General features: G+C 51.4%; 1 protein-coding gene across 4 annotated transcripts; it reads left to right on the top strand.

Moving 5' to 3' along the window:
* MOB3C (MOB kinase activator 3C) lies at positions 1-25,194 on the top strand. Of its 4 annotated transcripts, XM_064455154.1 has the most exons (7): positions 1-240; positions 456-536; positions 840-900; positions 1,331-1,501; positions 8,584-9,083; positions 19,216-19,418; positions 23,635-25,194. In XM_064455154.1, exons 5-7 carry the CDS (start codon positions 8,666-8,668, stop codon positions 23,662-23,664), a joined length of 651 nt encoding a protein of 216 aa, XP_064311224.1. In that variant the 5' UTR covers positions 1-240; positions 456-536; positions 840-900; positions 1,331-1,501; positions 8,584-8,665; the 3' UTR covers positions 23,665-25,194. The 4 variants fall into 4 exon arrangements, with proteins under 4 accessions (XP_064311224.1, XP_064311226.1, XP_064311222.1 ...); XM_064455152.1 differs by lacking the exon at positions 1,331-1,501 and having other exon boundaries at positions 3-240; XM_064455156.1 differs by lacking the exons at positions 840-900; positions 1,331-1,501.
* The last annotated feature ends 1,780 nt before the right edge of the window (positions 25,195-26,974 follow it).

Genomic DNA, 26,974 nt, shown 5'->3' on the forward strand with positions numbered 1-26,974 from the left:
TGCTGCCTCCCACCCTGCTGCAACACCTGTAAGCATCACGCATGGGGTGCTCCGCAAGTTTTAAATCCCCACCCAGGTGTCTGACCCCAACGCAGAGTCCCGGCCTGTGCTGAGCCATCCCACGCTGTCTGGCCGCTCCTCTCGGCACCGAGCGTGCTGGCGCAGGCTTGCTTTCGCTGAGCGGTATTTAAATACCGCAACACGGTTCAGAGCTCGCCCCACCTCCGAGACCAACAGAAAGTAAGTCTGCTCTGTGCGGCAAAAGTTTTTCTGTTGTTTTTTTTTTTCTTTCTTCTCTGTCTGGCTTTTCTGCTTTGGACAGCATCCAGCTTGGCCTGGCACTGAAACCTCTGGCTGATTTTTGTGTGCATGCAGAGGGGGGAAGGATGAAGGGAGGACTGTGCAAAAGATGGAGGCGGGGGGAAATACTGCAGGATTTCATCTCCTCTCCCCAGCACGCTGCTGTCCTGTGAAAGCCCGGAGCCAGCCAGCGGTGCGGGACTGCACGCCAAAAAGGACCTCAGCATCCAGGAATGGTGCGTGGGTGAGGGTGCGGGTGCCTGCCCGGGAGCGTGCGTGCCCACCGCTGCGGCTGGCGGGGGGCCGGCAGGCCGGCTTCCCAGTGCATTTTCCAGGGACAGCTGGAGCTGCCGGCGGGGTCAGGATGTGACATCACCAGCCGGAGAAAAACCCTCGGCCCTGGGTTTCTGTAACGAAACCCCCGGCGAGTGCTGGAGTGTGGTGGCTCTCCCTGCTGCTGCGATCCCCAAACCGCTGACAGTCCCAACGGGGAGCCTGGCTTGGACTTTTTTTCTTATTTTTTTTCTCTTTTTCCTCAGTAAGAGCAGAAAGTACAGCAGAGGGATTTGGGGCTGGAAGCCGGGCGTGCCGGAGGATGAGGTGAGTGCTGGGGGTGGAAAAAGCCAGTGTGGCACCCCCAAGGATGCTCTTGGGGTGCTTTTAAGCACAGGTTGGGTAAGACCTGGTTGCGTTTAGCCTGTGAAGGAGCAATCCTTCACCCGGCCAGGGCATGGACGCCTGCAAAAGGCTTTTCGTTTCCCCTGGTATGTTTCTGCTCAGCTGCCGGTGTGTAAATACTGAGGGAGCATGTTTTGGGGATGGGCAGGGGAAGCGGGGACAGGCAGCCCTGCCGGCAGTGCGTGGTGTGGGCAGACACCCATCTCGCAGGGGGGGGCAGTCCCGGCAGTGGCTTTGGCCGTGTTAGAAGGAGGGCAGCAAGTTGTGGGCGTGGGGAGCGGGCGAGAGGGAGCGGTGGAGATGGGTTTTCAGCAGCTGGCTTGTCTTGTCTCCTCTCATCATCTTCCCCAAGCTCACAGTCCCGGAGCTCCTGGTGTTTGGGATTACAGCTTTGAGGCAGAGTAATCACCCTTGGGACTGAACTAGAGCAGTAGGGCACCGTGGAGGCTGTTGGACACCTCTTTGCAGGGCTCCCAGCAAGTCACTGGTGGCAGCAGCAAGATCCCAGCCTCCTGGGAATGAGGTACTCCTAAAAATCCCTCAGCACTACAAGGGCATCACTCCCAGAACGAACCGGGTATGCTGCCTCCAGCCTGGAGAGATGGGGCTTTGCTTTTCTGCTTGGAGGCATCTTGGGTGACTTGGGAAAAACCTCAGTGCCTTTGGGCCAGGCTGTGTCCTCAGAGAGCTGCTGCTTTCAGGTGGTGTGGCAGGGAGGCAGGGCAAGGAGTGGCAGCGCTGGGGGACAGTGGAGCCAGCTGAGGGGCAAGCCAAGGGTGCATGTAGTTCTGTTCCTGGAAGCCGTGCTGGGTCCATTTTGTATGAGCCGGGGATTTCCAAGCACCAGGCAAGGCTGGGGGAAGCACCAGGGTGGCTTCCTGCCAGGTCGTGGGAGGCCGAGTCCTGCTGCTTCTCCAGAGACGGGTACTCAGGGGCTGCCTTGGAGGATGCTCACACCTCTCGGGGGGCAGGTCTGCAGCACTGTGGGGGTTTGCACAAGGAGGGTTTGGCAGCGGGGAGAAGCTACTGAGAGCTCAGGGCTTCTCTGCAGCTCCTCCAGCCCATGTGCTGGGCCTTGATCCCTCTTCCGGCATCTTGGCTTGTTTCCTGGAATTTTCCATCGTTGGGTTATATTTGGGATCGGCAGCCAATAACCCTGTTTATCATGGACAGCCCAGCTGGGGCTTGGCTCCAGCAGGAAGCACAGAGGAAGCGGGGCCAGCACCCCAAGACCATGCTCCCCAGCATCTTCCTTCTGCAGCTCCCCTTCCTTGGACAATTACAACCAGACGTGACTATTGTGAAGTCTGGAAAAGAGGGGCTACACTCCCCTCTCTGGGAGCACCGTATGCCCACAGCACCTGGCTAGATTGGGGCTGGGGTGGCTGCAGTGCAAGGCATGCTCAGGAGAGACAGCTTTGGTCTTTGGGGTACTTCTGACGTACTTTCAAGTCCACCAAGAAGAAGCCCTGTTTGCAAAGATGCTTTAGGACAGGTTGAAGACCAGACTTTGTGACAGGACTTCTCTGGGACTTGAAGGGAAGCTTAGGGACAGGGCTGACGAGCGAGCAGCCAGACAGTAATGCTTCCTAGAGCAGTGAAAAGCCAGCTGAGCCCCAGGGCCAGCTGCTTTCTGGTCAGACTGTCCATCTGGGGGCTGGCTGGATGTTTCAGGGCTCTGGCAGACGGTGGCTGAGCCTGATGCCTGCCCTGCTTCTCTGCTGGGGACGGGGCAGGATGGGACTTTTACACTGCCTGTGGTGGGGAGATGGGAATCCCCTAAAGCAGGGAAGCAGAAGTAGACACCTGGGCAGCCGAAGGCAAGATCCGCCCAGGGAAAGCCAGAGGGGGATGTGCAGAGCTGGTGGTATTTAACCCACACTTCGCTCTGTGGCGCCTGGAGCTGCACGGATCTGCACTCTCCCTCCACAGCCTCTTCCCAAAGCAGCGGGAGCCAGAGCCTGCCTGTGGATTGCCCGCGGTGTTGGACCCCTCGTTGTGCTCCCCGGCTGCAGCACTGCCAGCGAGGGTTGGAGTGTGCTGCTAAAGCGGCTGCCTGCGGTTTCCAGTCAGACGCTTGTGTGAGTGTGTAACCGTCTCGGGCCAGACCCAGAGAGGATGCGCTCAGCACCGGAGCCATGGGAGGTGCCGGTGTCAGAGCCTTCCTCTCTCCTTACCCTCCATGATCATTTGCTTCCCACAAGCACTTGCAAAGCACTTTCCCCCCTGAAGCCTTTGCTTTTGCAGCCCTTAATATAAAGGCAACCTGGGAAGGGAGAGGAGTTTTGAAATAGGGGAAACCGGGGCAGGGAGCGCGGGACTGTCCCCAGTGCCCATCACCCTAGAGACCAGCAGTGTGTCTGACTGCTCCTTCTTGCTGGGTTTCTGACTAAAGCTTATTTGGGTCAAAACTGGAGGTTTTTGTTGGTGACCCTGCATTGCGCCTGCAGGACTTGGGGGGGAGGAAGCCCCCCTCCTGCCGCTCTGCCTGCTTTCCCCTTCTATTTTGCCAGTTTCTAAACAGACCTTTCAAAGTTGTTTTTAATCTAAAACAAAGCTTTTGCCTTGCCTTGTTCCTCTGTGGTTTGCAAATGATAAAAAAAAGCAAAAAAAAGCTTAAGTAAAAAACCCAAACAACCCTCAAATCTGAAATTAGTGGCTTAGTTTGAACCTGAACTTACATCCCCCCATCCAGTTCATTTCCTTTCGTCTCTGGATGTGCCAGCAATCTAGGAATTCAGTTTTTGCCTGCTATGTCCCCGGCAGTGGCTCTGCTTTGCCTCTGCAGAGCTTTACCCTGTGCTCATTTGGTTCTTGCTAAACCCAATTGAGCTTCTCTTCTGCTGCCACTGGTAAAAAGAGGGGCAGGACTGAAGCCAGCAGCCTTCGCAGCTGTGGACGGGGTTTTGTGGCTGCTCAGCTGGGTTTGAAGCCAGCCCTCTGCAAAGCCAAGGCTATTTTGGGCACATGGATGGGGGTGAGCACCGAGCACACCATGGCGTGGATGTCCCATGGGAAGTGGTGGCCTCTTTCTGCCCGGCAGCTTCACTCCTCCTCCTCCGACTGACCTCAGCAACGACATGGGGTGACAGCAGGGAAAGTCTCCAGCTCCACAGCCACCTGCTTCACTCCCCATTTGCTCCTGTGAGCAGGACAAGTTTTGATTCAGGGGTTTACAGATGCTTCAGAAAGGGATGTGTGAGCCCCCGGGGTGCCAGCACCACCCCGTGATGGGAACCGTGGAATGGTGAAGCGGGGTTGCAGCCTTTGCCAAGGCTTCTCTCGGAGAAGCTTTGATTTTGCACGTGGGAACCGAAGGCAGAGACCTGCAGGTTGCCGCCGCGGCGCCAATCCAGGCCCTGCCGGCACGGGCTGGCAGCGGGATGTGTACAGTCATGTTGTAAGAAGCTGCTGTCTAAGCTTGTTGAATGGCATCTCGCCCTTCAGATTTCCCAAAATGGGCCATGCGAGAGGTGACTTGGGCTTGGACGGGTCTCCTGTCCCACCCCAAGTCCCCGCGGACTGCAGCCTGATTACTATGAACGCAACAGCCCTGAACATCAGGCTCGGCTGGACTCTGCACCGCCGCTAAACCTTGGGAAATCTCCCATTTTCTGCCTCTTTACGTGAACCTGTCCCAAATACTCAGCCAGTGGTGGAAGAGCACCGGCTGAGTTCCATGCATAAAGGTGGACACTGGGAAAACCTTGTTTTGCTTTTGCTGCTGATGCCTTTTTCCACCAGTTATACTTGGGATGCACCTGGGTCTGTTCCCAAAGGACTTTGCCTTTCTTCCCAGAAAGTGGGGCTGGTGCTGGGTCCCTGCCTGAGGGGAAACCGAGGCATCGGTGACTTTGCAGAGCCTGTTTGCTCCGAGCTGGTATATCCTACCTCAGTGCCCCAGCTGCAAGGGCCGTAGCTGGTATTTCAAGCCCCAGCCTGGCCTCTGTGCAGCTCCTTCCCTACACTGCCCAGGTCCTTTCCTGCATATCAATCTCTCTGGGCAGTCAAAGCTTTGGAGCACGGTAGAGAAGAAAGCTGGTTTTTGGCTGGGCGCCTCTCCCTGCTTCTTTGGGTCATAAATCCCAGGAAGTATTTTTGGCTCTGTGTTAAATTTAATTTCTGGAGAACATTCTTCTCCAGTAAGGATTCACAAGGCTATTTAATTACTTGGTAATTTGGTAGCGACGCTGGCGAGGATCCTGAAAGCAAAACCACTCGCGTTATCCTAGCGTGCGCTGCTGCCCAGGGAGCAGAGAGGCTGTGCTGCCAGCATCCTGCAGGCTCAGGGGACAGGTCTCCTCTGAGCACTTGAGCAGTGGTAGGTTTTGCTCCTGCTTTCCCAGGAACCTCTACCAGATGCACGGTAGGGAAACACCTGGCAGATGTTTAGCAGGTTTGTTGCTTTTTTTTTTTTTAAACTGGTGTTTTATTTGGATGGTACTGAAGCATGAAGCACATTCCCACCTGCCTGGTGAGTGAGAGCAGCTTGCAGGGTAACACAAAGATCCAGTTGTGGATGATGCAAAGATGTGGTTGTGGGATGAGTTGTGGGGCAGTAGAATGGCTTTGGGAGACGAGATGCAGAGTTCAATATTTGCAGAGGACTTTCATTGTGAGGCGCAGGAACCCCACCATGTTCACAAAGAACAGATTTCACTGCTGATGGCCCCTGCAAGTGATGTGTTTGATGGGATACCATCTGCCAGGGTGGCTTCTCATGACCCTGGAACAAACATGGCCTCTTCCTGGAAGAGCCTGCAGACAGCAATAGCTCCTGGAGTCAAGCGGTTGGAGCCGAGGCCAGCAGAAACAGTAACATGGAGAAATGTCTCCTGGCACAATTTGCATTGCTGAAATCCCACGGAAACCTCCTGGGTTAGATCCCAGCCCCTGCCTGTGTTGATGTTAACCCGGAGGGACTGTGTGACCTGGTGACATCAGTCCAGGCTAACACAGGGATAACCAAGCTGTTCATCCTCCATCTACCTGGCAGGCTCGGCATGGTACTGTGTGATGCCTGACCAGCCCTGCGGTGGGGCAGTCACTGGGTTTTATTTGGGTGCTGGGCAAAGGAGCTGCTCAGTTTTGTTAAGGGTTGTGGACTGGCCGGGGACAGGGATGAGGGAGCTGCACACAGATTAATAGTTGGTGCATCATCCCTGTCCTGGGAAGCTGCCAAGTGTCAGATGGGGAAATCCTGACTTCTCATTAGGTGCACGACTGTTTATTTTTGCTCATTTGAATGGTCTTTATGTTTCAGCCAGAGCCTTCTGCCACTGGCTGGTGACAGGAGAGAGAGAGAGAGGGAGGAAAAATAATCTACATATGAGGGCAGGGGAGGGACAGCCCCATGTCCTGGTTTGGTGGTGGCAGCCCCATGTCCTGGCTTGCTGGCGGAGCCAGATAGTAACAAGCGTTCTGGGGGTGGCTACAGCACCAGAGGCGCTGCAGGGCCGGGCACTGCTCAGCCCCATCACACCCACCTCCAGACGGGCAGACCCTGCTGGATGCCTCATCCCAAAGTGAAGCCCGGCACTTCTTAGGTTACCAGATTAGGATCCCCATTGCAGTAGTTGTATCTAAATATATATGTAGGTATATGTATGTATTTTAGAAACTGTTATGCATTAGCAAACTCCCCATGAAGCCTTTTTAGGGGTGTTATCAGCAGGGTGTGCCTTCAATATGTGACAGCCGGGTGGGAAGCCCTGGATAAGGGCTCTTCTTTACAGCCTCACGGTGCCTGGAGTCCCTTGGCCTTTGCCGGGCTCCCTCGGGGCTGCTGTACTAAAGACCCTTCCCCTCAGGACAGGTAGGAGTCATGACATGATGCTGGCTCTCTCTGTCAGGTGGCATTTTGGAGAGCTCATGGTCTCTTTTTGAAGTGGGGAACAAGCCCTCTAACATGGCCGGAGGTGGCTGCTTGGGGCAGGGGACAAAAAAGCATACAAGAAATACCTCCCAGTCATTGCCCTTTGGCAATAATTGGGGTTAACAGGGCTGGAGCTGTTAAAATCCTACCCAGCCACATGAGCTGGGGAAGGTTTGCAGATACACTGGTATTACAGTCATCCTGAGTAACATTCATGATGCAAAGCTTGGCTCCAGCCTGTGGGAAAGGCTGTGGTTAGTGCACTAATGGCACATGCCAGGGTTTGCACTTGCACCCACACCAGGGTTTTCCCCTTGCAGCCACATGCTGGCTGTGGTGTAGAAATCCCCACAGGGCAGATCCTGCCGGTGTTTGGGGTGATCGGTAGGTCCTGCTGCCTCCCGGTGATGACTCGTGAGTGGGCTTTGAGGGGAGAATGGGGATTCCCTTGCAAGATGTGTAGCTGGTCTCTGCTGGGCGAAACAGGATCTGCCTCTGGCTTAGGACTAGGTTTAGAAAACGGAGTTTATATAGCAAGCTTTTGGCTGAAAGCTGGCTTTTTAATGATGAATGTGCATCTGGGTTTGGCTTAGGCACAATTCCCTTGTGCTCATGACTTCGGGTAAGTCACTTCCCCTTTCTGTGAATCTTCTTCCTTTTTTTTTAACTTTCCCCATGTCATCCTGTCAGGGGGAGGCTGTTGGGGGACTTTCTTTTCCCTAAGCCTCAGCAAAGCATTTAGCACAAGGGGGCCTTGATCTCACATTAACACCACCGGTGATGAGCACGGGTGACTAAATGCACAAGGGTATTTCAGCCTGTCCAGGACCGCCTGGGGCAGATGGGATTTCCACTGGAGCTTCAGGGAGGAAAAGAAAAAAAAAGGGAAATACCGCAGCCCTTGTCTGTGCTGCTAACCTCGGGCAGGAAGGGGTGAGCTCAGCGCTTTGCCTAGCCATGACTTCCAGACCAGTCACCCGGAGCATCGGTTCGCCACCCCAACTGCTCCTGTGTGCATTGTGTGCATGCCGGGGGGGGCTGGCCGCATCCTAGCATGTCATGTTGCTGTGCTGGGCTGCTGTTTCCCTCCTTCGGATGCGGGTTTTGTTCTTTTGAACAAACACATGGGGCAGAACAACAGAAATAATCCCCCCTTTTCCCATTGATCTCGGTGCTGGGGCTGTGTGAACCAGCAGCCAGCTGCGGTCACAGGAAAGTCCCTGGGGCATTGCTCGCCAGCCGCTGCAGCAGGGTCAGGCATTATTTGTACTAAGAAATCCTTGGGAAAGATGCATCCTCTTTGCTGGAAGAGGAAAGGGCCACCAGGTTGGGACTGTCTGGGCTGGTGAGCACAACTGATATCGTGGCTCTCACTTTATTGCAGCAGTTATTGATAAAAGCCCTGGAATTAAGAGGCTGGCTGGAGCCCGATGAGCTCCTGGCGTGCTCATTTGGGAGGAAGGGCTCTGTGTGGCATCAAGCTTTGCATGGGGCATGTGCAGCAGCACTCACCCTCTCCAGTGCCAGAAGCTGCTGTGTGAGGTGGCAGCAGCTGCTCCAGGTCACCTTGGTGAGTGCAGAAGGGCCATGAGCTCACCCCAAATCTGTGTCCTCATGTGCTGCCACAGCAGCGGGGCCAGCCAGCATCCTGGTCTGAATTTGTCCCTGCAAGTGTGCCCACGCATGCAGCTGCCGTCATAGGTGACCAAAAGTTCTCTTTCTCCTCCCAGAAACCTCCACCCCTGAAGACCCCAGCCTTGAGTCTCACGTTGCACCAAGCCTCTGCCCTCACCCTGGCCAGCCCTGCCCACAATGGCATTGTGTCTCAAGCAAGTCTTCAACAAAGACAAAACGTTTCGCCCCCGAAAGAAGTTTGAGCCAGGCACCCAGCGCTTTGAGCTGTACAAGAAAGCCCAGGCCTCCCTCAAGTCTGGGCTGGACCTGAAGGCAGTGGTGCAGCTGCCTCCTGGTGAGAGCATTAATGACTGGATCGCTGTGCATGTGGTGGACTTCTTCAACCGCATCAACCTCATCTACGGCACCATGTCGGAGTACTGCACGGAGAAGAGTTGCCCCATCATGTCGGGTGGGCTGAGGTATGAGTACCGGTGGCAGGACGATAGCAAATACAAGAAGCCAACCAAGCTGTCAGCCCCGCAGTACATGTGTATGCTGATGGACTGGATCGAGATGCTCATTAACAATGAGGACATCTTCCCCACCAGGATAGGTGAGTGCGCTCTGGTTCTTCGTGGGAAGGCTGGGGTTGTAACTGGTGCAGGTTCCCAAGCCGCTGGTGCACTTCAGGGATGGTATTGCAGAAATTTGCGATCTGAAGGATCGCAGCCTGTCCTGTTACAGGCGTTCCTCAGCATCCTCCACACATTCCCTTGCTGCAAATTGATCTTGGGATTCCTCATCCAGCTCCTTGGGTACGTGGAAAACAATGTTTTTCTTTTCTGTGCTTGAACTTTTTCCACATATTCTGTGACTGTGAGAAATGAGGGCTGGTAGGTCATTCAGGAGAGCAGGTCTTACAAGGAGAGGTTGAGGGAACTGGGGTTGTTTAGTCTGGACAAGAAGAGGCTGAGGGGAGACCTTATCACTCTCAACAACTACCTGAAAGGAGGCTGTAGTGAGGTGGGTGTTGGTCTCTTCTCCCAAGTTACTAGTGATAGGATGAGAGGAAATGGCCTTGAGTCGCATCAGGGGAGGTTTAGATTGGGTATTAGGAAAAATTTCTTTATTGAAAGAGTGGTCAGGCATTGGAACAGGCTGCCCAGAGAGGCTGTGGAGTCACCATCCCTGGATGGTTAAAAAAATGTGTAGACGTGGCACTTCATGGCATAGTTTAGGAGTCACAGTAGTGTTGGGTTAATGGTTGGACTTGATGATCCTAGAGGTCTTTTCCAAGCTTTATGATTCTATGATAAGCTTCCTTGCCCTTCCTCAAGGACCTGAGCTGCAGGGCTGGTTAGAGGTGGTCATCACATCCCTGCCATGTGCTCTTCTCTTGACTAGCCAACTCTGTTTCTTTCTGGTTCCAGGTAGGTTCACGCCCCCAAGGTCTAACCCTCGCCCACCTTGCCGCTCCACTTCTCAGCTCCTTTCCATATCTGCTAATTCATCTCAGCCCTTATTATACATCAAATGTTGCTATTTAGCTGAGGTATCATTCAAGCAGGGATGCCCGACCCAGGATCTGGCCTTTCCAGCTGCCAACCCCTAGCGTGTATGATGCATCCCTTCAAAAAGTTTGGCCTCAGGAGCTTGCAGCAGCTGCCAAAGGCACCACAGCTTGCAAACTAACCCCTCAGCTGCTGACCTGCAGTGCTTGGCAGCTGCAGGGGCTAATATTAGCCCTGCTACTTAGCTGCTTTCTTGCAGTTCGGGGAGATGAGTTCAAGGGTTGGAGCTGATGCGTGGGGTGGTGGGGCTGCCAGAGCCTCAGGTCGCACCTTGGAGCGGTTGCTTTTCAGATGAAATGCAAACCTGCTTGAATGTAACAGAAGATTTAAGGAGCTCTGGGGGAAAACACCTGGCTTTGCAAGTTTGCTTGGCCTTTTTTATTTTCCCAAGCAGCATGGCTGACCGCCGTATGAAATCAGTGCAGTTTAGGCTCAGGATTTTCATTAATATGCTGGGAAACACTGAAAAAAAAAAATGGTCTGTGTGGGATTACTGGCCACCACTAACTGTTGTAGCCCTGTTTGGCTGTGCTGTAGCATCTAGTTTTGTGTCTTTTTTGGGAAAGTCTCTGGCCCTCAGAGGCTCAGAGGGGTCACGGCTCTCTGCAAGCAAGAGGGAGGCAGTGCCTGCAGGCCGGATGTGCCAAACTCTTAATTTCAGCCTTCTAGGATGGCGTGACCCCCTCAGACGCCTGGTCTGACCTGGCTGCACTGGCTATGCCTGAGGTTAGGGTGGTACAGCCTGCCTTCCGGGGCTTTCTTCTTCTCTCCCTCCATTACTTGAAGCAAAGACCTGCAGGCAATAGCTGCCGCCTTCCTCTTGCTGGAAGTTTGGGTAGCGCAGTGCTGGATCCTCATGCTGGAGGACAGGCAGACAGGCTGCTTCCAGGGTGCACAGGCATCAGCCCTTGGGATTCACCGGGGGCATTCGCTGTGCTGTGAAGGCATCCCTCCTTCGTGGGCTTAGTGGGTTCCACACATCCCAGTGGACAGAGGAGGCTGGAAGTGTGGCTGGCCGACAGTGTTGGTGCAGGATTCCCTGTGCTGGCAGCCCCAGCTCTGCTGGGGACAACAAAGGTCCTGTTGATTCCAGCTACAGCTGGGCACAGGCTCGCTGCTACCAAGGGGCGAAACAGCAGCCACAGGGTGCGGGCTGGATCTGCCGTTTTCCAAGGTGGCTTGTTCCGAAGGAGAAGCTCTGCGTGCTGTTAAAAGTAGGGGTGCGTACGTGGATTTACTCCATTTCCCTCTGGCCAGAAAGGAGAGTCCTGGTGCAATTTCATGCCTTTCAGGTAGGATTTGGGATGTGATGCTGTCTGAAAGCTGCTCTGGGGAGTCAGGGCTACAGGGAGTTGTAACACTGCAGAAAGCAGGAAGCCACAGAGGGACGGTGACATTGCAGCACCCCCCACTCTCCCATGTCTCCCTCAGGCATAAAAGCCAAGTATACTCATGGTGCTGATGGTTTTCACCCTGTCTCTGGCACTTCTCCCTCTGAGGTGTAACACATCCTGATGTGAGGAGGGATGGCTGGTGCCTCTGGTTTCCACTTCTCCTTTTGTTTCAGTGTGCGGGTAGTTCTGGGTGAGATCGAGGCTGGCTGCAGGCAGTCATGGGGCAAACCCATTTTTTTCCCTTCCAAAGCCATTTCCAGGGTCCCTCTTCCAAGCCCCTTTTTGGGGCGGACCCTCATGTGCCTGAGTGACTTCAGTCTCCTTGCTGACGTGTCTCTGTGCACATGTAAAAGGGAGCTTAGCCCGAGATCACACTTTAAGATGCATGAAAGGCAGTTGTTGTTGGCAGGGGGAGGAGGGAGCTGGTGGCAGTTTGTGTCAGTACATCCCCAGCTAACTGCCTTTCACTGGCCTGCCTTGTGTGCCGGGTAATTGCTCGGCAGCTCTGGCATTTCAGAAGATGGAGGTGTTTGGCCAAAGGGAAATGTCACATCCGTGCGTTCCTGACAGGCTGCTCCTCGTCACCGCACCGGATGATGGGGGAGGCTGGGGGACACACAGCGGAGAAAGACGTGGGCCTTGGGGACAGCGAGCAAAAGGAGATGCTCAGCCTTCCTCCTTAAGAGGCAGCCCCTTGGGAAAAGACCCTGGTCAAGGGGAATAAGGCACTGAAAGGTTTTAAGGCAGGGAAAGGAGTCTGATGAGGTGATGGGGCAAAATATAGATTTCATGCTTTGGAGTTCTGGTGAGGCAGCAGAGATGGGATTTAGCATGAAGGTTTGTTCCACTCCTGCTTGTACCGGAGAGGTCCACCTCTGGTGTACAGCTGACCACCGTCACAGCAGGTGTTTCATGAGCTGCGTGCATCTCCGCTTTCCCTCCTGGCCCCTCTGGCACAAAGATTACCCTTTCTAAGGCCACCTGACCACAGACAAAACAGACCTTTTTTAGACCTTTTTTTAGAAACAGCAAGTATTCCCCAAACTTGCTAACGTTGCCTGAGGCTAACCTCAGCATCCCTCTCCATGCAAAAGCTACAAAGCCTGAAGCAGCACGTGATTCAGCAGGGCTTGCTCATGGCTGTCCTGACAGTTAAAGGAGAAGTATCCCATGGGTCAGAGGGGGGAAATCCTTCACCCTGGGGTGAGAGGCTCAGCTAGAAATGAGCAGAGGTGGTTCACTGCCTTGTGGGCTCACAGGGTCCTTTGGCATCACGGGGGAGACCTTGGCTGGGATAAATGGGCACAACTCCAGTGACCAGAGCAGAGCTGGACTGATTTGCACCACTAAAGCCTCTGATTCTTCAGCACGTGTCAGAGGTGTAGAGGTGGGAGGGGAGCAGAGCCACCTGGGTGACAAACACTGTTGGTTTAGCCAAACTGTGATGCAGAGCTCATGCGGGGCAGCCAACACCTGAAGCAGCAGCAAGGGAGCCCGATGCCAGCAGACAGCTTGTGACCTGGCAGAGTTAACCAGCAGGACCGCAGCCCTTGCATGGCACCCTTGCACCAGTAGAAAATCCCCGCAGCGGTTTAATGGGGCCAGAGGGGCTGCCAAGCCCTCTGCGTACCACAGCAAGGGGCAGGGGTCAATACTGCATCTTCCTCGTCCCCAGGGAAATCCACCTGAAGGGCTCGGTCCCACTTAAAGGCTTTGCTGTATAATCCTTCCTCTGGAGCGGGAACCTGTTTTTCTGCCGGTCAAGATGAGATAAATCCCTGCATGGGGTGAGCTATGCCAACCTGATTGCTATAAATTTACAGCAGCAGCAGCAGCTTTCCCAGATGACCTGTATCAGTTTGCATGTGATAGCGGTTTCCACTCTTCCAGCCAACGTAGCTGTCCTGAAAAATATATTTAAATGGATAATAAGCATTGTTTCCATGCAGGGAGACGAATAAATGATTTTACAGATGTATTTTTACCAGCTGGTAAAACTATATCAGTAGATTTCTTCAGTGAGTCAACACGTGAACAAACTACCACCTGTGGGCCATAGTGTGCTGGGGAGGAGGGTTGGCTTTGCAGGGCCCACGGCAGTCAGCTGTGTCTGCACCGGTCAGCCCAGCACCAGGCCACAGGTTGCACAAGGCCAGACATCCTACATCAGCACCATTGCAGCTGCTGAAACATCGCCGTTATTAAATCAATGTGGACACAGGGTTTGGACCAGACCCAGCACTGGAAACACCCTGTGCTCTCTGCCAGATGCGCCTGTGGCTCTAAAGAGCATCAGTCACAGGAGATTTTGGAACAGTTCTTGGAAAGCTTTTCAAAACTCAAGCTCTGCCATTCAAGTGTGGTCCCAAAACAATTATAAAAACCAGAGAAAACTTGGTGTGAAATTATCCGATACTTTCTCCCCATAACAACAGGAGAAAAATGTTCAGAATTCAGCTAATTATTGCCATTCTCTCAGCTGTCTATTTTTCCACATAATTTGTCCTTTTTTTTCTGCCTATTTTCTTCCAAAGTTAACACCACACCAGCTTGCAGCTGCCATCACGCCGTTAGTTTTAAATGGAGTTTAAAGACTTATTTTTAGGAAAAAATGAATCACCGAACACCACAGTGGCCAAAATGGAATTGAGAAATAATAACAACAACAATAATTCATCACGTAGTTCACTGAATTACTGCTTTTCCAGAGGAAAAAAATACAATTGCCAAGAAGCAAAATAGCTTCCCAGTACTGATTCATCATGAAAAAATTAAACTGGCTGGAGCACGAGGGTTAGGAAGAGGAGAGATTGCAGGAGAGATCCAAGAGCCACTCGCAGTCCCTTACTCTAAGTGCAAGCACTTTGTTACCTCTTGTTTTCATTTCCTTTTACATGCAGTCCCACATGGTTTCCTTACGTTTTGAAGCAATCAGCACAGAGTAGGGAAAACAGATTTCTTGGAGCATTAAATCACATCTTGGGGTTTTCAAGCAAAACATCCAAGATAAACTGAAGGTGCTAATTCATTTCAGGGTTGCGAGTCACAGCACTTGCCAGCACCCTGGCTGTGTTGTGGTGAGTGAAATTGAACCTGCTGTACTTACAGCTTTCGCCCTGGCTTGGAGCCTGGGTAAGGTTCTCCCTTTTCCGCTGCCGTGGATGGATGCTCTGCTTTACTCCTCCTAGGATTGGGCTGCCTTTCCACTGTGGGACAGGCGATGCTCCCAGCCACTGTTCGTCTGGTCTGTGTGCAGCCTCTGGGTGGCACATACCTGTGATCGTGGATGGAGAAAAAGAGCTGACCTTGTGTGTAAATGTTTTTCCCGGCATCTGAGTGAGCTCACATTGCATCCCGTGGTCTCCTCCTTATCATGCAAGAAGGGTCAGAGGAGGGCTAGATTGTGCATTTGCTGCTGCTTCCTCCAAGGCTGCTGGATGGTGAGCACCGGTGATTCAAATGGAAAGGTGGTTTCAGTGCCTTCAAATCAGCCCAGATGGGTTTTGTGGCGTTCTGCTGTCCATTGAGGCAGCTGGGACCAGCATCAGTGGGACGTGCTGGGATGGTGTTGCTGGGTTGCCATGTATGTAGGGCTGGGGAGGGTGGAGCAAATGCAAGAGACATCACACTGCCAGGGTGGCTTGTCAAAACTTGGGGCTCAATCCTGACTTTCCCCTGGCCTGCCACGCTCCTGCTAATAGGTCATTCCAGCCATTCAGACTCAGTCCCACCGGCCTCATCCCTTCATCTCCTCAGGCTGCTACTCCTGCTGGTTCATGCCACCGTACATCACCTCAGACATGGAGAAAGTCCCCCAAGCAAGGACCCCCACCACCCCATTCCCAAGTACCGCTTCTCGGCACATTGGCCACTAATGGTGTCTCTCTGCCGCTGGCTGTAATGCTGATCTGCCTGGCCCAGCCTGGCAGGGAGGTGGGAGCAACCTGCTGCCCCTCACATTTAAGGAATGGGCCCCGTTGCTCTCTGCTTGCTGTCGCAGTGACCCCTCCTAGCAAGCAGGACGGCTTTGGCCTGGATGCTTGGTTTAAAACTAAACATCTGCAAGGACAGGATAGGTGCGTGGCCAGTGCCGGGATCACTGTCCCTGGGCTCTTCCCTTGCTGGGGTGTGCTGGCTGCAATGCGTGCCTGGCTGCAGGGAGGAGGCGCAGCCTGCGCTCGCCATGTCCCCTCATGTGCTGGAGAGGATGTCACATGCGTTGTCTGCTGGACATCCGCTGCACTAGCAGCCGTGACCCAGGGCAAGCTGTATTTATGCCAGATCTTTCTGCTGCTCTCCCCGGGTTGGTCAGATGCAGCCTTCCCTGAAGAGCCCTTTCCTTTCAGCTGTGGGTGAGTGGATGGGGAATTTCTCCAGCTCCTTGCCAGTGTGCCCAGTGCCTGCTGGGCTGCTGTGCTTTCCAGGTCACTGGAGATCAGCAGTAAGGCATGAATGCTGCTGGTGGAGGCAACCTGCTTATCAGATATCCGCCCTGCTTCCTTCCTGTGGGGAAGCGCTTTGATCAACTGCTGCAGGCCCCCCATGCCAGATGCAGGGTCCAATCAAGCATCTGTAGCCTGCATTGAGGGTCCTGGCGCAGGAGGTGCAGACGGGGCTGCACAGGGAGAGGAAGGAGGACCTGGTGGCCCAGGGTTGTGCCCTGTGCTGCTGGGGCTGCCTGTGCCTCCCTGGGCAGGTGTGCAAATGAGAGGGGTGATGCGGGGAGAAAGAGCCAGAGCCTGACCCCAGTGATCCCTGGACCCAAAGGACCATAGTGGGTGGTGGTGTCACGACATGGTAGGGTGAGGGGTGACCTGTAGAAGTCCATTAGTGACAGCCAGCCACTACTACAGCCTGGCCATGTCTGGAGGGAGTGGCCACACACTGACACCTTGTGATGGGCACAAAGAAGAGCAGCCCAGCTTCACCTCCCGGGAGCTGATGCTCCTGCTGGGTTCATGTGAAAGCACAGTGGTGGGGTAGCCCAGAAGGATAATTGTAGGTCCTGGCAGTTTGATGATATCTTTCCAGGCATCATTAGGTATATGATAGCTCAGCAGCTCCCATAGTTGCTGACAGCTGCAAGACTTGGACTAGATGACCTTTAAAGGTTCCTTCCAACCCAAACTATTCTGTGATTCTATGATTCTGTGTTTTAGGCTAAATCTTTTTTCCCTGACACAAGAGCTGCTCTGGAGAACCCAGGATGTAGCTGGAGGTGTCTCCCCTCTCTCAGCTGCCAGCATGTCCAGGAAGACTTGCTGGTAACTGATTTATAGCACAAGACAGTTCCTGGCTAACCTCCGGACAAAAGTGGTGAAAAGCCACTTGTCACCATCTGCCAGCTCTGGAGGTGGCTCATCTAACAGCAGTATCTGGACCATAGATGGGACCATAGATGCTTTCAGACCTGGCAGTCTGAGATCCTTTTGATCTGCTGTTCACTGTCTGATGTTCTTTCTTTCTCAGCTCAGGACTGGGTTGAGGTTTGCTACTTTCCTTCACTATCACTCTTCACAGTTTGGCGATAAACTCCTGGTAGCTGGTCAGGTCTGATTTCTTCCTCGCTGCCTGCTTTGACCAGAAGAGGCACCAGGCAAATGGGACGGGTGACAAAAGCGTTGCTGTCTGCCAGCTGGCATCCTGCTGAGTTGCTGGCAGCAACTGCTCGCCTCGGTCCCAGGAAGACAGGCTGTTCAGAACAGTGTGTACGCCCCATCCGGGGCCTGCCAATGTGTGTTCATCAGAACTTACCATGATGAATATTTCTTTATAAAAAAAACCATTTCTTGATGGGTTCTTCAAAGTTGGTCTGCAGGGGCCACCCTAATGGCATGTCTGAGTCCCCAGCTGGGTGATTACGGCTTTTATTTGCTCAGCAAATTCTCACTCGTCGCAAAAAGCTCAAATGAAGCCATTGATAAAGCACTCTGTCCCTCCTGACTGCAGGGAAACCCCGACATCTCTCTCTGATCCCTACCCTTAGACTGGTAGGCAAGGGGAGCCCCACAATCAAGGGTGGAGGGCAGAAGCAGATCTCCAGTAGCACCTCCAACCTGCTGGTATGAAGAAAGTCTGGTTGTGCTTTGCCAGATGCGAACCATTTCCCAGAAAGTCCTAGTAGGATTTGTTAGAGCGGGCAGTGAAACAGGTCATGCCAAGGTCCCTGCTGCGGGAGCAGCCCTGGGGCTGCAGCCTGCTCGTGGTTATGCAGTCAGTGGCCGTGAATCAGTCTCAGATCCACCTCTCTGTGTTCGTGTGATGCTGAGCTGATACGTGTCCTCCTCCAAGAGGTGGCTGGGACATCCACCTGTGGTACAAGCGCACACGCTTCTGCCCTGCCCGCCGCACCCATGCTGAGCATGAAGCAAAGTGAAACTGGGCTGGGCCGAGCAGGACTGTTTCAGACCAAAGATCATTTTCTGTTATGAGTGCTGCGATACTGAACCCAGCACCCACCTAACCTGGCCATCAGGCTCCATGCATGATGTTGGAGGGGGAGACCCTTTGTGTTTGCCACCCATGTTGGAGAGGGGCGCGGCACTGCTGCCAGGAAACAAAACTGCTGGAAGCCTTTGGGAAAAATAGTTTAATTGCCTAGTAAGGATGATGAGAAAGATTCAAAGATAAAATTGCCATTTTCCAATTTTTTTAGCTATGAGATTTGCTGATGCTTTCCACAGCACAAAATGTGTGAGCTGGCCATGGTTGAGCGGAGATTATTTGGAAAGATTTTTTAAGAGGTTATGTGCTGCATTAATAAGAAGCTAAGGGAGGAGGCTGGTACAACTGTGGGAAGGGAGGTTTTTATTTTGTTCTTTGCAAATTTGCATTGAGTTGCTCAGGGAACAGGAAGAAGCTTCAGGAAAACAAATTCCAGTTGTTTCATTTTCCTCCTCCCTTAAAATATGTTTGGGGTTTCAAAGCCAGGTTTCCTTTAAAGATTTACCCCAAGCTTGCTGACACAGACTATCACACCTCTGAGATTTTCACTGTGATAGCAGTGCATTTAGACAAGGATGGAAATGTACAGTATGAAATTACGTCCTTGTGTGAGACAAGGCTAAAAGTATAGAGCAATGCGTGATGGGCCCCTTTCCTGAGAAACCTGGGAGGACATCTCAGGAGGGAGCATCTTACAGGTGCAATTAAATTACAACCTAAGCATCATTAAGATGGGCAGTTTTCTTCCTGTTTTAATGTGACATTTGTTTGAAACAATGATCAGAAAAAAAGGTAGAAACCCCACCTGTTTCTGTTGATGCATCAGAAACTATGTTTGAGGGTGTGTGGAGGAAGAAAAACAGTATGAACCATGCTTTTGATTCAGAGGGCCAGGGAAGGTATCTTTTCTGCTGGGAGGAGGTTTAGTTTTGTTCATGGACCTGGGTAAATACAATTTGACTTACGCTGTGCCTGCACAGGCTTGTAGGGGAAAAGCAGGGAGAGAGGGCAGAAGGATCCTCTGCCAGATTGCTCTGGATAGAGACAGATGTGGAGAGATGTGGTCTCCTCCACCAGATGAGAAATTTTCTCTCCTAGGGCAACTCCCCAAATACTTGGACCATGCCAGTGTGAAATTGCTGGCTGGGCTATGAGGAAGTATGTGGGGAGAGCGAGATGGCAGATTGCCCCGGTGTAGCTGTCACTCTTGATGATAGCCAAGGGAGTCCTCCCTCATCATCCATGACTGCCTGTTAAGCACAACAGTGACATTTAAACGCTAGCTGATGTTTTTTAGAAACAGTCAAATGGCTTCCATCTTGCTTCTGCTTTGCAGGTGTCCCCTTCCCCAAGCAGTTCCAGCAAGTTTGCACTAAGATCCTCACCCGCCTCTTCCGTGTCTTCGTCCATGTCTACATCCACCACTTTGACAGCATCATCAACATGGGTGCTGAAGCTCACGTCAACACCTGCTACAAGCACTTTTACTACTTCATCAGGGAGTTCAGCCTCATTGATCATCGGGAGCTGGAGCCTTTGGTAAGGATGCCCCAGGGATGGGGAGGTGGAGTGAGTGAGAGTGGCATAGGCTGAACACAGCGCTGGTAGATTCAGGTGGGGGCTGAACTCTGAGCAGTGCAGTCACCCTCTCTGGAACTTTTCGGCCACCCCTACTACAGAAGCACACCCATGTTTTCTGTCCTGTAGCCATCAGCCTTAGGGCTCTGAGACAGAACCTCCCAGCAATACTGAGGAAACCCTTTGAAACCCTTTGAAAAACCCTCCTTAAACTTTGCCTCTGCTGCCAGGTCTATGAATGGCTCTTCAGTATCCTCAGGACTACCGTAACATAGTGTCCCTCTATACTGTCTTGGTAGCTCTAATGCAATTTGCACATCAAAGAGTTTCCAGGCAGTTGTGTCCACATGGCTTTTAGGGGTCAGATTTGAGCCCATCTCCTCTCCACAATTGTGAGCTTTCCTGTTAGCAAAGGTCCCTGCATGAGATGCTTGCATGAATTAGAATGAAGCTGTAGGACGGCAAGCTCCAAGAGGACATGCAGCTCCAGACATCAGCTATAGAGGCCAAGCTGGAGAGGCCTCGCTGGAGCTCCAGGTTTCTCTGCAGCCTCCCTTGGGAAGCAATTAGCCAGGCAGAGTGAGAATCCTTGAAAACAGCAGGACTAGTGGGAAGCAGAGACCAGATAGCCTGGGCACATAAACTAGAAAATGCACATAGTTAGTTTCGTAACACAAGCTAGTGTATCACAGGCAAGGTTAAGTGTGGTCTGACCTAGGGAGGACATGTTACAATGGGGAGAAGTATTAATATGGAACCTAGTAGTTAGCACGCTGTGATAAGGGCTGGGTCACAGAGAAGGCTGTATCCAGCAGCAAAGAGCCAGGGAAGACCAAGAGGATCTAATCCCAGAGAGACAAAGAGCAGAGAAAAGTCCCAGCATGAGCTGCCTGTTTAGGAGTATCTGGGGCGGGGATGTCCCTGCTCTTAAGTGCTAAGCACTTTACTCCTCCTCTGCTTTCATTTGTCTCAATTTGCTGCCTGTCTGCTCTGATCCTGATCTGGGGGGATGGAAAGATGATGATCTAATCAGGGGAGACTTGAATGACAACAGCATCTACATGAATTATTTCACAGAGTTTGACTGTGACCTATATTATCACAATGGCCCTCAGCTCCAGAAAATGGCAGCTCAGCATCACTCTGTCCTGTTAGTCTTCCTCACCACCACTCCTCATGGCAAACTTCTTTAGCATTGATATACAGCCCATAATGGTGTCATCTCCTTTGACTGATGCTTGCTAATGTAAATAATTAGCACCTAGTAACCAAAGCAGAGGCTGACATTGCTAAATAGGCTTTCAATGCCAGTGACTCACATGCAGCAGGAGATGATTTATGGGTCTGGATGAATCTAAGATGAACAGATTTTCCCATGTGATGCAACTAGGGTTAAACCACAAGGAAATGAGGCACATTTATCTCTGGTCTATCTGTGTCTCATTTCTCAGTGTGCCCCTTGCCTGGCATTCAAGCCCCAAGCAGACCCAACCATTTGTGAGACCTCCTTCCCTCCAGCAATGACTTGCTGTAGGTGTGTAGGGAGTGTCCTGCAACAAGGACGGCTGTGTCCAGGATGCAATGCTGAGTTCAGGAGGCAGTGACAAGTTGATGCAGTTTATGAACAACTTGCAAAAACTGGAAGTGGTCCTTCTGGCAATGCTGTTATCCCAAGGAGGCTGCAGCTTGCCACTGCCATCAGCCTCAAAGTCTGCATGGGTTAGGATTCATCTGGTAGCTTCCCACAGCATTTCTCTCAGGCATGGAAAGCAATAATGGGAAGTTTCTTCATGCACATCCCGGGGACTTTCCAGTGACCCCCTGGGAGCCCGACGTGGCTCCGGTTCATTGTGCTGTGGAGCGTGTGGGGAGCCCGGAGTTCACGCTGTTCTGGCTTTGCTTCAGCAGCAGTTGTGAAGAGGCTCAAATAGTAACATCCAACCTCTGCAGTACTTTACGCTTGACCTCAGTCCACTTTCCTGTTGCTAATTACTCTCCCAGCCAAAAGCAGAGCACTTGCTTTGCTCATTCACCTTCTCACTGGGCTGCACCATAGCTGTTGCCCATCTCTGAAGTCCCGAAGGATTCATCAGCTGGTTTGACACTTAAGAAAGGCCAGACAGTGCGTTGCATCTGCATTCATTTTAAAGTAAGACTGCAGGGTTTACTTTCTGCAAATTCTCAAGGTTTGTGGAAAGGTGATAATCTCTCAGTAGGCATGAGGTGAACTGTCCTTGAAAGGTTCATTCTGTCTTCAATGCCTCATGAGCCTAGACAACTGTCCTAATCTTGCATTTAGATGCCTAGAGTTAGTCCACATTAATCCCATGAGAGAGGAGACTCCTGCCTGCAGAGGTGCCTGTTCCCTGCACACAACTGTGGAAGCCCACCAAGCATGTGGAGGGAGCACATACGGAACAGGACAGCAGGTCTGAGTGCTGTATTACGTTTTCCAGATGTGGGCATTCTACTGAGGAGCCCCAGTTTTCAGATTTAGGATAAGAAGAAAGAAAAAACCAGCACCTCCCCATCCAGAAAATGTCCTGGTAGGCCCAAATAGCTTAGAAATAGCTTAGGGATTGTGGGATGAAGGGGTTCTTGGTTTCTAAGCCTGACTCTGACTGAATGTCCCTTTGCTGCCTCAGTTTCCCTTTTGTGAAGCTTCTTTGGGACATGATTTCTTAACAGCAAATCCTGGGAGCCGAGAATGAGACAGATCCTCTGCACAGGCAGAACTAGCTAAAGGCAGTGATTAACTATCTTAACAAATCAAGGAACATGGGGGCAGCACGAAGCTGTGCACTTGCTTCCTTGACAAGGGCAGGTCATGGTGCTGGGCAGCAGCGCTGGCAGAGCGCCAGCTGGTTATGAACTAAGGCACTTCCAGAGTGTGATGAATGCCTTGGACATTTGGGGCCAGCCTGAGGAGCTTGCAGGCAGCTTGGCAATCCCCTGGCCACCCCCAGCCTGTTCAAGGCTGCTTTTGTGCATGGTGCTATGCTAGTGGGGTGGCCTGGATGCTGTTGCAAGAGGATGTTCAGGTTCTTCTCACCTCCCTCTTCTCTCTCCTTCTGAGATGTTTGCCAACACTTCCTGTTTACAACATGATTTTGTGGCAAAGCATCATTTTTTCATTTGATGGCAGCGTTCTGCGCTCGAGTACTTTTGCATGTTTCTCCTACAGAGAATCCCCCTCTTTGCCACTTTCCCTCAACGGATTTTCAAAACAAAGCTCTCAGTGCTGAAAGGCTGAGACTGCAGCTTCTGTCCCCCTTGGTTATATCACTAAAGAGCCTTTTACAGGGTTACTTAAGGGTCATCCTACTTGCACAGTTCTCCTTTTTTCAGAGGTGCATCCTTCCTTCCCTGCAGACCAATCCTAATTCAGATCTATTTGGGAGTACATTTTAATGTGCGAACCTTTCTCTGGGGTGCGTGAGGGGGTCTGTGTGCACACGCAGATTCACAAGCCATGAACCTGATGAGCCAGAGAGAATCACAGACTTTCCTCACTGCAGCAATGTACATGATTTGCAAGCTATTACTTGACTCCTTAAGGCAAGGACAAATACCATCTTCCACCAGCTGAAAGCTGGGCACCTTCCTAATGCAGCTGGCATGACACCATCCTGGCTAAAGAAAACAGTCTGTTAGCCTAAACAGAGCTCGCTTTTGCAGGAGGTTTCCCATGGCCCTCTGTTATTAGCACTCATTTGCGCTGCAGCATGATTGTGCGATCCCTTGCCAAAACCACAGATTCTTTGGGTGAGCTGTTGTCACCTCCCAGAGCAGCTCCATGTCCCGTCTCCCTAGGCAGCTGCAAACGGAGGCTCTGAGAGCGGCACCACCTTGTCTGGCTGCTCCGCGGCTGAGTCAGGAGCAGAACCTGCATCTTTCAACAACTCAGCCAATGCCCTTTCCTTGGGCTGCTTGCAAAGCTAGGGCACAGCCAGAATAACCTGATGTCACAGAGACCGAGGAGGATGACAGGAAGGAGCTGCTGAGGCAGAGCAGTTCCCAGGAGGGCTGGCACGGGAAATAGAGAAATGGTCCCCAAGACTCCCATGGTCACTTCCTTGGGTTGTTTTTGGACACCTACCAAGCTGCCTGACATGTCACTCTACTAAAATCTGTCTTTTGCATTTACTGTTTCTTTTTCTCTCCCCCTTCAATGTAGAAAGAAATGACAGAACGAATTTGCCACTGAAGCATTTTCGCAGGTCAACTCAGCACGCTCACTCGGAGTCCAATGGGACAGGACACCCTGCGGTGGGAGACCTCTTCCCAAGGACTCGCTCTGGGCATTTCAACTCCATGAACTATGAGCACTGCAGAAGAGCCTCTTCAGGCCAGGGCTGAATCCAAGCTTGCCAAGCATCTCTGGACAGATTTTTTTTTTTTTAATAGATCTCAGTCTGTGTTATATGGCTCCTGTCTTAGAAAGACACCAACTTACTGGAGAACGAGGCAAGTTTGGTTGACTTTTGCACACTCTGGTTTCTGAAACTCAATCCCATGCCTGATAACATCCCTTCAGCTACCTTTCCTCTTGTTTTGTCCTCAGCTACACTGATCTCCAAATGTTTTATTAGTGATTCCTGCCCTGTGAACAGGCGAGACCTTGGCTACCGAGTAGTGCCTGTTATCTTCCCCACATGCAGAGGGTTTGTAGTAACATCTGAGAGCAGCTCTGTAAAGTTGCTGACATTTGATCTCAACTGCCTTCATGTAGTTAGTTGCTGATGTACTCTTTTTAACCATAAGCTATGAATGTCTCTTGTTCTGCCATAATTCATGCTTTACCAAAGGGACCCTTTTCCCCCACCAAGGGATTTTTCACACTTGGCAGAGGGGACTTCATGATGTTCTAAGATGCATCCAATGCCACTTGGACTAATGGCAAGGTGGCCTCATGACAGAGGAGGTGAACTAGGCAACTTCAGTCTGTGACCAGCACAGTCTACCTGAGAAAGACTCAGTAAGTGGTGGGCAGAAACTGTTGCCAGAAAACAATATTTTCAATATGTCAGCATTTCCTGACATGTTGTCTTGGCTCATGATCAGCAGACGCTGGCTGTAGAAATTGTTGGTTTTCCATTATCCAACCCTACAGCATAGTAGATCAGGTGGAGAAGGACTTCAAGAGACATCTAATCTACCCTGTTCTTCCAAAAAGGCAAGATCAGTTCTTCTTAAACCTTTCTGACCTTTTGAAAGTGTACTATTGCCACCTGGCCTGTGCCATTATTCCCTTGAAAAGTTATCGCATCTCAAAATTTCTTTCCCTTCTGCTTGCAATGCCTGATAACTAGTGTTGTGTTCCCTGTGCCAGGTTGTTTTTTTTTTACTGTTTTGGGTCAGTTCAAATCAAATTATCTGAGCCACAGCATTGTTATGTTTGTGTTTCCTGCCCTTCTTCTGAGAAAGTTTTATATACCAGACACAGCTGATATTTATAATCTGGGGTTTGCCCACTTTTTGGGGTAGGGAGGGGATGTGGCTAGAAAATGTAAATATTTAGGCCAACATTGAAGTGCACAAGTGAATTTTTAGTCCTCAAAGTACTTGTTGTGAAAATCTATTTTTTTTAATCTTGTGTACCAGATGTATATTTTTACATGGAAATAAAACAGAGCAAAATGGACAGAAAACCACCTGATACATAATTCCAATATTTTCTGTGTAAAATAATCAGTAGAAGTTCAAACATTTTTGTTCTGATAAGAATTAAAAAAACGTTAATAAGTCTGGTGTACTTCATTTTTTGCTGATAACTCAAAGGATAACTCAAAGAGCAGATCTTCCCTGAGAGTTGCAGCACTGATGGACCTCAATGCCAAGCTGAGACCTCAGCTTGCTTCAGAAACAGGCTTGACCTAGGCTGATGGCACTGGTCTGCATCCTCCCCTTGCAGACTTTCCACCAGCATCCCACCTGAAGGTATTTTTCCAGTGATGCATGGTGGTGAGTTTCACTACTTTTTCCAAAGGCCTGTGGTTCCTGAGTTCTGGGATCAATCTTGCAGCCTCTTCTTGCAGGCAGGAAATGCAGGCTCAAATCACTGTGTGGTGCAGAGGCAGGAGATCACAACAGCTCTGCCAGGAACCTTCTGCCTTCTTGAGGAGTGAGGCCTGGGTGGACCCTCTGGAAGGTGGTAAGGTTGGGACTTGTGGAGAAGCTGTCTCAACAGTGGGGTCTAAGGGATGAACTGATAGCAGTCTACAGCTACCTCAAGGTAAGGTGTAAAGATGACAGAGTCAACCTCTTCTCAGCAGTGGAAGACAGAGACACAGTGACCAACAACAAGAATTTGTGGCTTGGGAGGTTCAAATTAGACAACAGAAAAAAAAATCCAAGAGGTGGTGTGGCCAGCGAACAGATACCCAGAGAGGAAGTGTTAACCATCCTCAGTCTAACAAGACTTGGTATAAATAATGCCTGTGCACAAAAGCCTGCTCATATTTTTGTCCTCCACATTGTCCTGCAGCAATGAGTTCCACCAAGTAATTATGCACTATGCATCACAAAAGGGGAGTGTACTTTGTTTATTTTTAAACACATGCCTGAGGATTTCAGCCCTCCTGCTTTGGGAGTGTTTCATGTTTACCTCCTCTGTACCACTGAGCTCCCACAGATTCGTGCAGAACAGAAAGTGTTGATTATTTCTGAAAGACCAACCCACAGGCTCATCTCAAGCAGCAATTTAAAAAAGCCTTTAGAAGGTCTTCTTGTTTTGTTTTGGTATATTGTTTTCTTTTTAATCTAGTTTACCCAAGAAAACACAGCTTATGATTGTGCTGTGACAAGTGCATCTTCAGTAACTCTGGAAGCAGTATAGGAAGGGGGGAAAGAGAGACCTGAGTGAATGTCTGCACTGTATTCTGCTGGATGTGCTCAGCCAGCTTATTACACACCAGAGAGTCCACATAGGAGACTTTCTCAGCCAAGCAGGATCACAACCTCCCTGCTGGCTGGATTTGTTGTTAGCTGTTAAATGGCTGGGTGTCAAATTCTTCCTGTTAAATTAGCGCACACCTTATCTGGTAGCATGGAAGTCACCCATATTGCTCAGGGTTCGTGCCCAAATAAGAGAAAAACCATGTTTGCAAGCAGCCGCCATCCCAGAGGGCAGCAGCATGTTTGGGGTGAGCATTTTGCCCCCTTCAGCTCCAAATTCTGCCACTGCAATGCTTGTGCAATGGAGAAGACAAATCTCAGATCACCACCATGTCCACGTTTCCCCTTTGCCCTGGCAGCTGCTCACTCCATGGGGTTGCCTCCCTTGGGTGTTTCCCACATTCAACAACTTGCTCCAGGGCTTTCATCCCCCCTGAGGGTCTCAGCCTTGCAGGTGGACAAGGAGCCGTGCCCCTTACCAGGGTATCTGAGGCCTTTGGCTGAATCGCTACTGCATTTATAGGGCTAGTAGCAGCAGTGGCTCTCTGTAGGACCATCCACTGACAGAAAGGTCTTTCTGTCTCTCCCCAAGACACTGAGCCTGAGTGCCTCCCAGCCTG

Source organism: Phalacrocorax carbo, chromosome 6, assembly GCF_963921805.1.
Source record: "Phalacrocorax carbo chromosome 6, bPhaCar2.1, whole genome shotgun sequence".
NCBI classification, from domain to species: domain Eukaryota; kingdom Metazoa; phylum Chordata; class Aves; order Suliformes; family Phalacrocoracidae; genus Phalacrocorax; species Phalacrocorax carbo.